General features: G+C 48.6%; 1 protein-coding gene across 9 annotated transcripts in view; it reads right to left on the bottom strand.

Moving 5' to 3' along the window:
• Nucleotides 1-3,027: 3,027 nt before the first annotated feature.
• Trak1 (trafficking kinesin protein 1) overlaps nt 3,028-17,326 on the bottom strand; it is a 129,908-nt gene continuing 115,609 nt past the window's right edge. For all 9 annotated transcript variants that reach the window (XM_029554300.1, XM_029554298.1, XM_029554296.1 and 6 more), the window contains 2 exons: nt 9,527-9,629; nt 3,028-5,740 (listed from right to left, as the gene is read on the bottom strand). In XM_029554300.1, coding sequence (XP_029410160.1) covers nt 4,966-5,740; nt 9,527-9,629 — 878 coding nt within the window. In that variant the 3' untranslated portion in view covers nt 3,028-4,965. The remainder of the gene's footprint in view (nt 5,741-9,526; nt 9,630-17,326) is intronic.

The following is a 17,326-nucleotide window of genomic DNA, read 5'->3' as shown; positions in this document are numbered from 1 at the left end:
CTCTTTTAGCTTCTGTAAAATGCTTGGCTGCTGCTTTAGACATGCCTAGACATACCCTGGCATGCCCTGACCCCCGCCTGCTATTCCCCACCCCCCTTCCAGGAAACTATAGATTAAGCAAGCCCGGGCATAAAAACTGCCCTATAAGGTAAAAACAGAGACTCCTGGCCCCACAGGTAACAGTCAGCACATTCCACAGCCCTGAGAATAGCACCTACCAATAAGAAACTTCCAGGGCTGCATCTTATACATCAAATCGGTTTAAAATTATGTTGGCGTGTGGGGGCTCCTTGAACCAACCAAAATGTATCTTCGGTATCTCCCCCCCCCTTTTGTCTAAAACTTATAAAAGGCTCCACTCTCCCTTACTCTGGGCTCTCAGCACGGATCCGTTGAGTTGGTGAGGTCTGAGAGCCAGAGCTTAAGTCCGAATAAACCATAAACCTTTGCTTTTGCATTTTGGTGTGTTGGGCCCTCGGTGGTCTTTTCGGGGTGCAGTGGATGGGGTACAACACTCTGCCTCTGCCTTCCCATTGCTGGGATTACAGGTGTGCACTGCCACGCACAGCTTCAGGGCTTTTTTTTTTTTTTTTAAGTCTTGTTCTTTATTCTTTTTGAGACAGGGTATCAGATAGCCCATACTGACTCAAACTCACTCTGCAGTCCACAAAGACATTCAACTCCTGATCTTCCTGCCTCAGTTTCCCAAGTAGTAGGATTATAGGGGTGTGCCACTATACCCAGCTCTGTTTAAAAAAAATATTTAAAAGTGACTTGTGGGCATCAAGTCCTTTATGCTTTTTATTTTTATTTTCTGAGACAGGGTCTCACTCTATAGTCCCTTCTAGCCTCAAACTAACAGCACTCCTCCTGCCTCAGCCTCCTGAGTGCCTAGGGCTATAGCTATACATGTGCAGCTCCTAAACCCTTTATCTTAATCCTCTGATATGTGTGCTGGATAGCTTTAGTGTCAACTTGACACACCTGGGTTGAGGGAGCCTCAACTGGAGAATTTCCTTCATTGGACTGGCCTGTGGCCATGTCTGTGAGGCATCTTCTTGATTGTTGTGCAATGTGGGAGGGCCCAGCCCACTGTGGGTGGTGCCACCCCTGGGCAGGTGGGCCTGTGTTGCATAAGAAAGCAGGCTGAGCAGGGGCCAGGGGAGCAAGCCAGTAAGCAGTGTTCCTCCATGGCCTGTGCTCCAGCTCCTGCCTCCAGGTTCCTGCCCTGAGTTCCTACTGGGCTCCCTGATGAACTGTGACCTGGGATATGTAAGCTAAATAAAACATTTCCTCCCCAAGTTAGTAGTGGTCAGAGTGTTTTGTCACAGCAATGGAGAAACAAACTTAGGACAATATGTATCACCCAGAAAATAGGACAGTTATCACATGTTCACAGTGTCAGTACTGAATGCAAAAACTTGACATAGTACTGAAAATTTTCCTGTATATCCAAATCTCTCTGATTGGCCCAACATTCCTTCACAGTCTCTTCCTGCCCCAGATCCAATTGATCGTGAACTGCCTCATTATCCTCCTGAAACCTAGAACAATTCCTCTGCCTCTTAGGAGATTTTCTTTCTATATCATTCTCATGAATTCTGTCTGCTCACTCCTTCCCACCTGCTCTGTTTCCTGACTGTCTGTACAATGTGACTAGATTCCTCCCGTGTATGCCAGCCATGCTCTCCCGGCCATGACAGGCTATGATCCCTAGGAGCTAGAATCAGCATTTCCTTTGCACTGCTTCTTGTCGGGTGTTTGGTCCAATGTGGAGAAAGTAACTGAACTGAACCCACTCCTTCACACTGCCACAGAGCCTTCTCTACTCACTCAGCCCTCACCAGTTGCTCCCTCTGCCCCCAAACCCCAGCACCTCACTTCATGTAATGCCCCTCCCTGGAGAGGCCTCTTTGCACTGCCAAACCCTCTCATCAGCCTTCTGCTTGGCCCTGTTCTGCCAGGTCCTTTTCAAGGACTCCACAGAACAGAAAGCCATACACAAGTTCTTCACCAGCACAAGACAATGCCTGACTCATAAGTGCTCAAAATGAATTAATCCAAAGTGTCTACTGTCCCTTCTGATTTCTAAAAATGGAGGTCCTGAAGATAGTGGCCAAGGTCATCACTATCAAATAGTCCCAGCTAATTAACATTCCTGATGCCACCCCTGAACAGTCTTCATAACATTCATAACATCCCCCAAGTGTTCCTGACTTAACACTCAAACCACATCCCACAGTGTGGTGTTCCTAACAGTCATGCCACACCCCCCAGAGTGTTCCTGACTAACATTCCTGATACATCTCCCACATCTCCATGATGTCACTGCTTTCAAATCCTGACGTAGCAAGTTTACCCTTTTCTTTCCCCTCACGGTTCCTCTGGTGGGTCTCTACTGCTCTTGGATCTTAATCTCATGATAGAACTCTATGGAAGTAAACTTGACAGCACCTATTTGTCGATTATCTTTGTGATGTGCACACCTATGTGGGAAATCTCACACGTGCAAGGTTTTTGTTCATTTGGTGCTGAGCATCAACTCTGCGACCATCAGCACTGGCTCAAAGAAATTTGTTCTGTTCAGTGGAAAGATATGCACAGAGCAGTATGCAGCCCTGAAAAATATGCCAAGTTCTAGTCAGGAACTTGTCCAGGGAATATTATTGTTGGCAGAAAGGGAGGATATGACAGATGCCAAGAATATACCTTTCACTTACTTTTCCCAAAGAGCTGAACACATTTCAAGTCTTAAAGAGATCTACCTCCTGAATGAAAATAAACACTTGAGGCCGGAAAGATAGCTCAGAAGTTAAAGCTTCCTGTTCTTGAAGGGGACTGCAGTTCAGTTCCTAGTATCCATATGGGGCAGCTCTCACCCACCTGTAACTCCAGGTTCAGGGGATCTGACGCCTCCCTCTGTCCTCCACAGATAACCCACATGCACACATATATACATGCTCATATGCAAATGCGTGCACACACACACACACACATGATATACATTAACACATCAGAACGCCAGCGTGGTTTCCATCATCTGAGCTTATTTTATTGATACTCATTAGTGAATAGAATTTTATTGTTGATTTTTGATGTATGATAACACACTTTTTGGTAGTGTTTGCTCAATGTTGACCACCTGTTTATTAACTATGCTAAGTACCGCAGCCTCTGACGTGCCAATTTTATAGTTACGTCTATTGATGATGGGTGGCTCCCCTGACTGCGTGAAGTGGTCCATTCAAGTTCATGGTTGTCAGATTCCTTTGTTATTCTACCTACTGCTTCAACATACATTCAAATAAAAAACATATAAGTTACTTGGAGTAACTGCACACCTACAACGGCGAGGAGAGTGGAGGATGTGACGAACCAGCACGCTCCTGTTTGGAGAATAAATAGTCTGAAATGGTGGGACTGAAACTTGCTCCTTGAGGACCTTCCCAAAACATACCTGATGGACATAAGGTGGCCCTCACTAAATTGAAGGACACATCTTTTGCTGGGGATTGGGGTCCACATGGCAACTTCATGTACATAGGATGCTATCCTTCCACACATGTCTGGGATAGGTGGTCATGGAACACCACAAGGCCCAAATGTCCTGGGACCATAATAAATAATCCTCATGGGGTGGGACGCCACATACACACTGGCTGGAGCTGGAAGGGGAGCGGGGCATCCGCTTGAAAAACAGCACACATGGATAATAAATAAAAGTTCACAACTGAATCAGTGACAGTGACAGGACCAGGCCCCTCAGTTGCTCAAGCTTGTGTTCACAAGGAACTCTGCTGTTCCCAAGAGCAAAAAAAAATGGGACAAGGAGACACTGGGCTTATGGGTTGAAGGAAACTTCTTCCTCTGTTCTGAAACAAGAGGGTAAAACATGTGGGCACTGAGTGGCTACAGAGTCAAAACATGCTACCTGGGCTCCCTTCGGAGTGAGGACGGGGCCAGCCTGACCAAGCCTGACCAACCTTGCCCCAGGATGTGATGAGGTTGCTACGACTCTACCCTTCTCCCTTTCCCATGGATTTCGTTAACAAGTGTTTCACCCTTGCACCCTTCCTTTCAATCCTTCTGTTCAGTGGGAACTGACTGCACATCAACGTGGCTGTGATACCGGGTCCCAGAAATAAGCTATGTCATTAGCAAGTCAGTATGCATGTGCCATTTGCATTTTGGTATCATAGAACCACAAAGAGACATTGCCAGTACCGTGATTTCCCTGCAAATAAAATAAAATAAAATGGAAAACTCAGTCACACAGAGGACACAGACAGGTGGCTGAACTGCATGGCGGGAGTGTAAATACATTCTTTTTCTTTCGGGTCAGACATTGGGCCTGAGAGCTGATTACAAGATACAGGATGGCTTCAAGTGGGAGGCATAAAAGAAAAGTCACGTGAAACAGAACCAACCATCCATCGAGACAGAGCAGTGGTGATCTTGATGAAGCTGGGCCACCCCCAACAGAAAGGCTCTCTGACGGTGAGTGGCTCTGTCAGCTGTCATGGGTGGGCGAGGAGGCCAGCAATACCCGGGCTATGGGTGTATTGTGACCTGTGCCGCAAGGCGACTGCTTGTGGAGTGTGACCCGGCAGTCCTATTCAGAATTCACCGGTTTCCTATCCATGGGATAAGAACACCTTTGGAATTTCAGTGCTTCTTAAAAACAAAGAAAGAACACCATCTTCTCTAGATGAGCTCGGTAACATCCTCATGCGAGTGACAACTGTGCAGGGACCTTCCTGTCAGACTGGGAACAGATGCAAGGTTGCCAAGTCCTACCTGCACATCGCATGGAGCTCCACTCCTCCCCCACGAGGAATGAGGCTGATTTGTCTAGCTCAGGAGAAGAAGACAAAGAAGGGACAAGGAAGAGAGCGCTCTGTGGGGGACAGGAGGTGCAGAGCAGATGGAGAACGCTGGTCTCCCGGAGGGCAGCAAGCCCCAGCCTCACCGCAAGCTAGTCTGTTTGGGGAGCTTAGCACCCATCAAGATGCCCGAGGTGAGGGTCACGGGAGCTCGCATGTGCATGCTGGACCCGACCATGGTGGGGAAGCTGCGGTTCCGTCGGATGCCACTGGGGAGCTGCAGCCCACTGGTGACACTGGGGCACCCGAGAGGCAGGCCCTCGGGAACAAGAGCCTGTGCTGGCCCTGGAGTGCCACAGAGGAGAGGTCCCTGATCCTCAGTCAAAGTGGGGACATGGGGTCGCCCCGAGTTCACCACTCTGGCCACCCCAAACCTCCTGACTTTGTCCACAAGGTTGAGGTTGGAGACTGACACATCAGTCTGGCTCTCGCTGCTGCGCACATGTTTCTTTTCCCGCACCTCTCTCAGGATGGAGCTGGCAGGCTTGGAAGCCAGGAAGTTGTCATAGGGAGGGCTCGTGCACTTGAACTCGAAGGAGGGTGGGGAGGCTGTGGGTGTCTGCATAGGCGAGTTTGGAGGGGTAGAAGGGATCACAGCCATCCTAGGGGTATAGGAGTGCAGGAGGGAGCCCCGGGCGGCCCTGTCCCAGCTCTGGGGGTCATACACTGCCGCAGAAATACCTCGCTCCTTCAGCAGCCACACCAGCCCCAGGGAAGTGCTCATGGTTGTGGTGGACTCACGGATGTTCGTGAAGGACTCAGCCAGGCTCAGTCTCCGGGGGGTACATGGCGTGGCCACTGGTGTGGATTTCAAGTGGCCGGTGCTGCCACAAGCTGGAGCTGGGGCTGAGTTAAGGCTGAAAGGAAAAGGGGGCTGGTTATTCATAAGAGAAGCCTGCAGGCATTATGGGAAGCATCAGTGGCCAGCCTCCTGCAGAGTGTGCAGGGTGAGCCCAGAATAGGAAAAGAGGGTAGGAGGATAGGTGTGCCTCTGCCACGTCCTGAGATGCACCTCTGTCTGCATCTGTGCCTCCTTCCCACCCATGGAGGGGAGTGGTCCCTTAGAGCTGTGGTTTAAGGTAACAGGCTACAAGTGGTTCCCTTTGGTAATCCCTGGCAGGTGCATAGAACTCTCTCCTCTGAGGATGAAGAAGCAGGCTCCAAGGTCAGAGAGTTACTCAAGATACTCTTGGCTAGTAAGTGGACAATCCAATGTTCAAACTAAGTGTGAAGTGGTCCTGCCATTGTCAGGACAGGAAGCAGTCAGCAATCAAATCATCCCAAATAGCACCTGTGTCATACCTTGATCTGTGCTGATTAGTTTTTGTCGACATAAATAAGACACCTGGGAAGAGGGAACCTCAATTTAGGAATTTCCTCCAGTAGACTAGCCTGTGGGCATGTCTGTGAGGCATTTTCTTAGTTGCTAATTGATGTAGGAGGGCACAGCCCATTGGGCTGTGCCACCCCCAGGCAGGTGGGCCTGGACTGTCTAAGAAAGCAGGCTGAGAAAACCAGGGAAGCAAGCCAGTAAGGAGCATTCCTCCACGGTTTCTGCTTCAGCTCCTGCCTCCAACTTCCTTCCCTGACTTCCCCCAGTGATAAAATGTCACTTAGAAGTGTAAGATGCAATAAACTCTTTCTCCCCAAGTTGTTTTTGGTCAAAGTGTTTAATCACATCAATAGATAGCAAACATTAACAATCTACCTGAGGCAAGATGCTAACAGGAACTACAGCTAGAGCTTGTTTTAGGAAAGGGGGAAAAAATGGCCACAGCACAGCCAAAACCAGGCAGAGCACATCTAGTCACTGGCAGCCCTTGGCCTCCTGATGGCCAGCACAGCACTCTCCCCACTACCCCTTGCTGCTCCAGCTCCCCTTCTCTGTTGCCCAAACTCATTGTGATGAGTAGAGTGACAGGCAGGGGAAGGAAGCCATGCCCCATGTTATCCCACAGACCTCTGTCTAGGAGCTGTGGAGCTCAAGGCCCACAGTATGTGACACTTGAATGACTAAAGCAGAAAGATGTGTTCATTCACCCATGTCCTGTTGACTGAAGACCTGTGAGGTAGCAGCAACCGGGTGTCCAGCTTAGAAAGCCACGAGAATGGGACAACAGGGAAAACTGTACTTTTCTCACAGAGCTGGCTTTCAGGGATCCCTGCCCTGCTTCCAAGAGAGGGCAGAGAGACAAAGGCCCACCCGCTGCCACCACCTCAGAGGACCCTCATGATACCTGCTCTAGGCTTTGGCTGGAGCTGCCAACATTCCTTCCAACAGGCCAGCTGGGTGGTCCCCAGGACTAAGGCATAGAGACCTCTCCACCTCCTGACCAGTGGAGGCCCAGATACTTTGGGCAGAGCATCAACCAGAAGAAGGCAGGGACCTGGGTCCATTCTGGAGCAGGCCTTTGGAATGACTAGGAAAGGGGCCCCTCCCTGGAGCAAGTGTAAGCTAGAGGTGCCATGTGGTGCAGCATGTAGGTAATGTCCCCAGTGGTTGGCCATCCCAGGGTGGGAAACAAGAGTAGCCCATCCCAAAAGGGAGAAGCTAGAGGGTGGGGAACATTTGGAAAAATGTGAGATTAGAAACCACAGCAGCTCCTAGGGTTAAAAAGGTGGAATTTGCAAAAGGCACAGGGAGGTTTTATGAAGGCTCCATGGAAGTCATTGGGAGGTAAAACACTTCTGGACTTGAAGACTTTCTTGGTGTGGCCATTCCTAGAGAGATTTTCCATTTTGTTTCCCATCAGCTTTCTTCCTACCTCAACCAAGTCAGTGGTTCTCATTCCTTCCTAGGCTTTTCTCGTCCCCAGTGGCCATGTTTGATTGACTTCTAGGGGAAGGCACACTGGGGGACAGTCTGGGGCCTATAGCCAAAAAACAAACAAACAAACAAAACACCCCACATTTAGTCACCTGGACCTAGCCTCTCGTAAAGGACAGCATTCTGTGGCTTTGAAAATAACCTCTTCTGAGCATAAAGTCACAGGGCCTGGAAGCCAGAGTCTCCCAGGGCAGCAAGAGAGACAACAACAAAGCAGAAATTCAGAGACCCCCCTGGGTGAGACCTCTGGTTAGGCCTTTATTAGTGCGACACCCAGCTGGTCTGGGGGTTTTAGAGGGGTTAGGGATAACAATGGTCAAGGCTGTGTTAGCCAGACACCACCACAGAGACACATCAAAGCCTGAGTCCCCAGGTTAGTGGCGGCCACACATGCACACACAGCTCCTTCAGCGTGGCCTTGCCGGAGCAGGCTCAGTTGGCCGTGTGCTCACCCCCTGCCTTGCCCGTGGGCTCAGCCTCTGCCCTACATCTCCTCTCAGCTCAACAGGGCATATGGCTGCTTCATTGTCCTCCTCACAAGACCTGTGGAGAATTATTCATAGTTTAAGGTGCTCCTTGGGGTGGCTACTCCCTCTGAGATGGCCCTTTTCACCCCCCCTCCCTGACTTTGTCACCATCCATTAACTCTTGGACCTTGCTTGACCATGTCACACAGAAAATGGCAAAGAGGGTTACTCTCCTATGTCCAGGAGACTATTCTCTTTTCCCTGGAAGGCACAGAAGGAAGCTATGTGGCTGAAATCAAGCCAAACAGACCAACCTCTCACCAGATGGTATGCCAGAGGGAAGCAAGCCACACTGGGTGTGTGGCTACATCATGGAGTTTTAACATGTTGGCCATTACAGATTGGCTGTGGTGTGTGGTTCCTGGAGTCCGCTCCAGAGGCACAAGGACTTCCACACAACACAGTAACTACCGTGAAAGATCACCATGCTCCAGCAGCAAGTTTTGGCCCAACAATTCAGCAGACTCAGCCCCAGGGCCTGTAGGAATGTTGGCTTCATCCCATTAAGGGAAAGCCCAAGAATTAACAGGACAGCTGATGGGAAGGCCAGTGAAAGGTGGGTTCCAGCCTCCCTACCTTGCTGGATCTGAATGAACAGGGCCTTGGTTCATTAAGAAAGACAGAACCCAGAATGAATGGCTGCAAATGCTTCCAAGATGCTTAAGTTGGCTGAGTTGGCTCTGTGTATGTGTGTGCATGTGTGAGTGAGGATGTAGGGACATGTGTTTATGCACAAAGGCCAGAGGTCAACCTCAGGGGCTGGTCCTCGGGAACCACCTATCTTGTGTTGAAGACATGATAACTGTCACTGGCCGGGAGTTCACCAAGCGGGCTAGGCTGGCTGATCACTGAGCCCTAGGAATCCACTTGTTTCTAACTCCCTAGCACTGGGATTACAAGCTTGTGCCACCACGCCCCACATTTTTCACATGAGTGCTGGGGATCAAACTTAGGTCATGTTTGACTGAAAGAAGTTTATGACTGAGCTATCTCTCACCCCTGGAGTTGGCTTTTCTTTTTTAGGGGGCAGGGGAGACACAGGTTCTTACTATGTTAACCCTGGCTGGCCTAGTAATTCCCTATGTAGACCACGCTGGCTTCCAGCTCACAGAGATCTGCTTGCTTCTGCCTCACAAATGCTGGGATAAAAAGTGTACACCATCATGCCCGGCTTATAGTTGGCTTTTGAATGAACATCCTGACTTGACTTTCATCAGCACACCTTGTGGGAAAGGCAGTACCCAGCCTTGTCCCTCTTCCACCCACCACAGAGCCAGGGGCCCTCTTACCTTGGTGTGACCCGGGTGAGCTCGTCTGAAGGATGCAGGATGCGGCAGGTGGTAAAGGTGAAGGTGGAGTTGGTCTGTGACATGCATTTCCCAGGGTGGTGTGCTAGATTGGGGGAAGGGAAGAGAAGAAAACACATTCCTTGCATCTGAGTAAACCACAACAAAAATGAAAATCCACCACTGCCCACCGCAGATGCAAGAGGCGATGAGCCACCTTGTAACTGGGTCTAGGCAAGGAAAGCGAGACACCAATGTTCTGGACTGAAGGCAGTCTCTCAAAAACAACCATATTTTTGAGCACTGGTCTGCAGAGCATGGGATCCCAGTTTCCGGCCCAATCCAGACAGGGTTCCTCATCAGAATTCCTGGGTCAGTAGTGGATCCAGTTCCGGAGGTAGGGGGGCAGGAGACAGGTCTCAGAGCTCAGATCTGCTTTCTTTGATGTCATTTGCTTTATATTGCTTTCCATTGGCAAATGGGTGCCAGCACTCTGCCCAGGAGATGGGGGTGAAAAGGGCAGGGAGAGGCGCTTGTACTTGAGGCAGGAAGGTTCACACAGCTCCTTTTCTGTTCACATAAAAAGGGGCTTGGGGAAGCTGGCTCCACTACTGTCCACCTGCAATCCTCATGGGGGGAGGCAGCCTTTGCGGACTCACCAACAACACAAAAGAGCAAAGAACCCAGGACCTCTCAGGCCATGGCTCCAGGACCGAATCTGGTCTAACACACAATCACCCTTCACCCTGCCCAGCACCCTGACTGCTTTCTTTTATGCAGTCTCTAGATATCCAGTTTCTACCTTCTGGTAGAGACAACAGTATCTCTTTTAAGTGCTCTGAAGTGTTGTTGATAAGGCAGCTGAAGACGGTGGTTGGAACAAAATAAATCTCAGGAGTGTTAGGCATGCATCAGAAAGCCAGTGAAGAAACAAGTGATAGAGTCTAGAAAGACATCATGATTGTCAAGGTCATCCTCACTCATAACTCAAGCATCAGAGAAAAAAAGGGGGGGAGGGAGATGCACCAAAACACATGCATGAAGTTATGAGATGGGCACCCACCCCACCACCCAGCCCTTCCGCAATTCAGCCCCCAGAGACCTCCTGGGAGCAGACTCAGGATTTCAGAGGCCAGGAGACCCAAGAGCCATGAAGATTCAAAGAGCGGTAAACTAGAAGCATCCAGCTCTTTACAGTAAATGTTCTCTTGGGTTTGACAGAAAGAAAAAAAAAGGCCAACAAAATAAAACAGTTCAGATCCACAGTTGGCTGTGTCTTAAAAGAAAATCAGGAACCAGATGAAACAAACATGAAAAAAAATGTGTGTTGGGGGTTAGGGTTAGAGACACACAGGCTGAAGGCAAAGGGACAAAGCAAGTGTACACAAACAGTAGTAGTGACTGGAAGAGCAGGGCAATGGCTGTGCCCAATGGCTTGTGTGATCCAGCTCTGTGTGTCCCATGAGAATTCTGTGGCAGCAAGTACCATGGCCAGCGCCACGACCACACAGGCAACTTAGCCACCAGACCAGACCTCTGGGCAAAATGGGAAGAAAAAAACACAAATGAAAACCATAAAAACGGCCTTTGTGAGCTGTTGCTTAAGCATCAGATGGGATGGTTTCAGAGCTCAGGTAACCGATGGTGCTGCGGAGCGTGAATAAAAAATGCAACAAGCTATGAAGAGAAGATAACCGAACAATCACGAGTCTTGGAGAGCGATGAAGTCCAGGAACAAAAGCAACAGAAGGCCTGAGGGGAGGGTTATTTGGGGGGCACAGAGGGGGAAAGCAGTAAACAGATAGTTAACACACAGTGATTTTAAGAGGTAGCACAGAAACAAAAAAAATCAAACAAGGCAAGGCTGGATTTAGAATTAAAAGTGTAGCCCCCATTTGAACACAAGGCCTGAATATGGAGTTTCCTCCCCACCACCCCATTAGCTATGCAATCTCCAACTGCAGCACAGAGTACAAGAACGTTGAGAGATGGGGTTGAATCATCAAAAGAAAAAAAAAAAAAGCCCATTGACTACAAATGGGTTTGGGGAAATAAGAAAAGCCTGCTAAAAATTTGATCCCCACTCCCCAGGAATAGTGGACAGCGTTAAAGACCAACAGGGTAAATGATTGTCAGAAGTGTCCAAGCCGGAGATTCGGCCCCTCCACAATACCAATGGGACGCCTGGGCGCACGAGCTCTCGGTGTCACCACGGACTGCCGGGACGCAGCTGCACCTCCCTTCCTTGGGACACAACATAGAGACAGTGAGTTTCCCTGGGAAAGGCTGGCCAGGATTCCTGCTGGTCCCAGACAAGCAAAAGGTTGGCTTCTGAAACCCCTAGCTACGGGAAGAGATCAAGTTCTAAAAGCAAGAGACACATGCTTGTCAGGGGGCTCAGGTTTGGCACTGACGTCACCAAGACCACTCTACACACCAAAGCCCAGTGCCCAGCTCTGTTCTGAGTTCTAAATGGTGTCCCCCTCACCTGTTTCACCTTGAGAACACCAAGGGTGGGGTTTCTCAGAGTGACCATTCCAACTTCTAGCTGACATTCTTACTGTTATCTCTGTCTCACTGCTGGAGGGCTTCCAGGCATAGTGAGGGATGGACAGATACAAGAATTCACTGCAGCCAGGCGTCTGATGGGCAGGTGCTGAGAGCTTCAAAATGGCTGTTAGTGACTAAGGTGGGGACCTTCGGGGGCAGAGCCCTATGCTCATACCCTTTCCTTTCTTTTCAGCTAAAACGTATGTTGCAAACTGGGCATGCACAGAAATGTGCCCTGTCTCAAATAAGTATGTGAGGACCTCCCTAATAAATTCCTCACCCTTCCTCTGTTGAGGGAGAGCATCACTCTGGACATGACCCTCCAACTCTCCTTGCCTGCCACAGGTAATAAATCTCTCTGTACTCTTTCCTGTCTTGGATGTGCTTATTGGGCTTTGCATTCACCAAGATGGAGCCCCCTGTGCTCTGTTACATTACCACTAGCAGTGTGATCACTTTATATAGGAATGAATTTTCCTTTCCCAATCTAAGAATTCTACTATATGCTATGTTTATTGTTCCTTCTCTGTAAGTTTTGAGGCTGATGGAAAAACAGGCAAGCTTTAAAGCCAACTAAACCTCAATTATTAGAGGTCTTCTAAGGGGATGAATTACAGCCAGCTGTACAGGAGAGCACAGAAAGGGTGGGGACCACTCTGCTCCCAGATGTGATATCTATGCTTATGCCTGGAGTAGAGGCACCTGTGAGTGATGCTGCCTGCCCTCCCCTAGGGCTCATGGTGCATCAGCCCTGGCACATCCCTAAATCTCCAAGAGAGCTGGGGAGATGCTACATAAACCACAGGTGGATGCTGTGCTGTGGAGTGCTGAGGCCTCCCTCAGGAGACAGGCCAGGTAGCCTGCTGCTTCCCCACAGCCCAAAGCACTGAAAGGAGAGACTCACAGGCTGGAATGCTCTGCTGGGACCAGAGGCTCTGCAGGGAATGGAAGATGATTGGGACCCTGCCCATCTGGCCACTCCCATTTGGACATCCATGCTATTCCACCTCTTTCCTTTCTCTGGGAAGGGCAACCTGGTAACATGTGTGCTAGACAGAACAGTAGCTACTTTCCTCTCTAAATGCTACCCCAGGACCCAGGCCTTAAAGTCCCCAGGGGAGCCTGCACAGAAGTGCTGAAGCCTGCCACTGCAACAAGTCTTGAGGCACACACCCATGTTATTTTACAGGAACCTTTGGAAGTGGGGACATGCTGGCCATGTCACTCTTAAGCTTTGCTTTGTTTTGAGACGTGATCCCATGCAGCTCAGGCTAGCCTCAAGCTCTCTATGGGGCTTACAATGACCTTGAACTTCTGATCCTGCCTCTACCTCTCAAGTGCAGGGATTATAGATGTACGATCACCACATCTGGTTTATGCAGAGCTGGGGATGGAGCCCAGGGCTTTGTGCAATGCTAGGCAAAGGCTCTACAACTGAGATACATGTAAAGACCCAAGCTATATTTCAAAGAGCTTCTAAAGATGTCAAAAATATTTTTTTTTCAAATGCATTTGAAAATCTTGGATAAGGGACCCATCTTTGCAATGCCCAGAGTGCTCTCTATGTTCTTTTCCCACTCTGTAGAAAGTGGTGGACTCGGAGGAAATAAAGGAAATTTTCTTCCTCTCCTTTTCTTCTTGACTTAATCATGTATTATAAAGCTTTTGTCACGGGATACAGACCAGCTGTGCAGTATCTATGAACTCGTGTACACACACACATACACATACACATACACACACACCACTCTAAATTCCATCAACAGTGACATCCAGGGCCAGCAAACAGAACAAACCTGCTGAAAATCAAAGTGCTGTCAGCAAAACTGAAAGGCTTGAACTGCATGCTAAGAACACAAGTGTTTGTTATGGAATGGCCAGCTGGTGATGACTCTGTCCTGCTCAGGGTGGGGAGGTGGGGAGGTTTCCTTGCCTGTCAGCCATGAGACACAGGTTCCTTTCCATGAAGGCCCAAACAATGCTTTAGAATTCTTAAAAAGACAAATGTCAGGGCACAGGAAGATGCTTTAAAGACTTTTCCTGTCACCTCGTACATATATGAAAAGCTCTGTAAACCTGTGTCTGACCAATAACTATCTTTTAATACAGATTCAGGATGAGGGATTGCTGCATCACCAATCGGAGTGGTTTCAGATGACTCTGCAGACTTTTTTTGGTGTTTTGGCATCGGGGCTTGCTAAGTAGCTTAGGCTGGTCTTGAATTCATGATCCACCTGTCTCAGCCTCCTGAGTGCTGGGACTACAGATGTCTAGCTTCCTCCTCCCTGCAAACTACAAGTGGCTTAAAACCATAAAGCATTATACAATTACAAGGCAAAACTTTTTAAGCCCTTAGCTCCAGGTTTCCCTTGGTAACTACTTTTCTCTGCTTCTTAAATGATCTTTTGGCACAGTTTGAGGTCTGGTCCTGGAGTTCTGTGAAGGCCCTTGGCTCTCTGCCCATCAGATCTCTGTCTGGCAGGTTTTCTGGAAGGTTTCATTGTGGAGACTGTGAAAAGTATCACAAGCCCTTTTTCTGGCTCTATATAACTCATTTTTAGTTTCTGCAAAATTAAATTTTCAACTCCCACTATATTAAACTGTCTTTGTGTGTGTGTGTGTTTGTGTGTGTGTGTGTGTGTGTGTGTGTGTGTGAATTAGGAGATGAACCATTTCACAGCATCCTGCCCAGAGAGCTAGACATGCCGCCAAGTGCCTCTAGGGAAAAGAGAACATTGTGAAAATGTCAAAAGGCCAAATGAAACATTCTCTTTGGATCTTGACCCACAACCAAGCAGGACCCCGTGCCTGCTGTCTTCTTGTCCTTTCTCTTAGAGCTGACCCTTAGGGGCCAAGAAGCTGGTCTGACTGGGCTAAACAGAGTTATTGTCTGCGAGTATTTACAAAGCCAGGTCAGAAGGCTCAGCTCCCATTCTTCAGGGCAGTGTTATTGGTCTGCTCAACTGAACCTCAGCACTCCTGTGTGCCCTCTATATGAGCAGAGCCACATGTAGATGCCCACTCTTCAATGAGCCACGTGGGAACTGCTAGTGTCCTGGAGGCTAGGAGTTCCTGTGGTTTGGGAGTAGACGATACCATAGACAGCTAGACACAGGGGCTTTGTTCTGGAAGTTTTAAACAGGGCCAAGTCTGTTCTGTTCACTTTGGAGGAATCAATTCTCCCCTCACCGCTGTACTCTGGGTTAAGCTGGCCTGTTCTGCTCAGCTCACCATATGCTCTTAAAGAATACCAGGGCTCTCTTAGCATGTCATGACCCAGGTGGATGTGTGCAACCAATCACTCTGTAAGGACTCAAGGACACAGAGCCAGAGCTGGATGGAAAGTGCTCCCATTCGTGTGTGTGTGTGTGTGTGTGTGTGTGTGTGTGTGTGTGTGCTGGGGGGGTGAGGGGGTAAGACATTCAAAGGAATTTCCCTCAGCCAAAGATGCTAGAAGGTCTTCCAGGCACATTGGCCTCAGGGCCAGCTTCCTTACATAAGCCTACCTGACTGCTTCTGTGGACAATGGTGGGACTGAGAGCATGGTGGGATTCAGGAAGGAGGGCTGGCTCCAGTGGGGCATGAGCTCTGTGACAGAGCTGAAGGATGCTCTGCTGGATAGACTGCTGTCTGGCTGTCCATGGTGAGTTACTCTTTTCCTTCCCTCACTCCTGGACCTGAGTGTCAGATAAGGAAGCGGCTTCTACCTCTGGTGACCCTGGGGCTTGGGGATGTGGGGGCATTCCCAAGTCTGTTTTGTGATTTCCACCTTCTACACTGACTTTAGGATCTCAGTCCCAACTGTAACACATCTTTACTGCAGGGGCCACGGGCAGATAAGGGGCTGTAGTCTGCATGAACTGATCTTGCTATTTCCTCCAGGTGTGCAACAGATAAAGTGATCTTCAACTAACTGCCTTTTCCTCTCTTTTACAGCTCAAGGCATTCAAGAGAATTCAACTGAGCTGGCCACCCAAACACCAAGCTACCAATTCACCCTAATTAATCCTTTCCCACAGGCAAATTGTCCCCCAAAATAATAAAGTAAAATTTAGAATACTGGCAAGACATGGTGATGACTATTCTAATAAAAATGTGTTTCCTGTGTGAATTAAGAACGTAAAGTGTGTCATTAAAATGAAGTAAAACTATGACCTAAAAATTGTTTTAAACAATCCATTTTAATCTTCTAAATCGTTTACAACTCAATAAGACTGAACCATCCTTCTTAAGACATGAGGTTTTAAAAACCATCAGATGATGCTTCAAACAATACAAACAAGTGCTTGAAAACCTTGATAAAGTATCTAATAGACAAATCTTCCCAGTCTCCCACCCCATACTATCAGTTGGAAGAAAAAAAAGGTTAAACACCTTCTGATTCAAAGTTCCTCCCTACAAAATCCTCCTAAGCACACAGCAGCTCCCGGGAACTTAAGTGTCAGGGTTCCACCGAAGCAGAGATCAGCCCAGTGAGGCATAAATCCCAAGACAGAGGAGCCCAGCACTTCCCACTGAGACAGATCTGTCTGAGACCTCCTGACTGTCCACAAAGAACTAGGTAGGGTATCCAGTATGATTCAGAGTGGCCACACATCTCGAACTTCTGGCATCAGAATATTTCTGTGGTTTCAATAGCGAGAAAGAGAGTCAAGTCACTGTGCACACCTTCCCTCTGTGCAAGGCTTCCAGAGAAGGCCTTGCTCCAGAAAATCAGCTCTAGAGAACTTTCTATAATGAGGAAACCTTTCCTAAAGAACCCCAAGAGGCCTAGATTAACTGTGCTTTGAGCACACATGTTGAGCCCAATCCTTCTAGAGTTTCTGATATAAATGTGTGTGGCTCTCCTCAAATTGAGTTGCATAAATGTCCTCAGCAAGAGAGGATGGGGGCAGTGGTAGACGGGCTCTAATCCACATAACCTGCTTCTCTCTCCCTCTGTTGGTACAGTGAGCTTTATTCTTTCTGAACAACTTCTCGCAGAAGCACCTGTGGTGCTTCTTTCAATTTTGAGGATCTACCTATAGGAAGGGCATCACAGTTGACCTTTGACACCTGCCCTTTCAGCCATGGAAATCAGCCAGATACTGGGGAGGCCTGTCTTCAGATGGGCCCTGGTGCTGATAACAGAGAGGGGAAGGGGACTGAAGCTGGCTGTCTTTTCCTTTAATGGTTGGTTTTGTTGAGACAGGTTCTCACTATTAGCGTAGGTTAGCCTTGAATTTGTGACCATTCTGAGTGTTGAGATTATAA

The sequence above is a fragment of the Nannospalax galili genome, unplaced genomic scaffold, assembly GCF_000622305.1.
Source record: "Nannospalax galili isolate Female #2095 unplaced genomic scaffold, S.galili_v1.0 scaffold443, whole genome shotgun sequence".
NCBI classification, from domain to species: domain Eukaryota; kingdom Metazoa; phylum Chordata; class Mammalia; order Rodentia; family Spalacidae; genus Nannospalax; species Nannospalax galili.
This window is presented reverse-complemented; position numbering and strand designations above follow the sequence as displayed.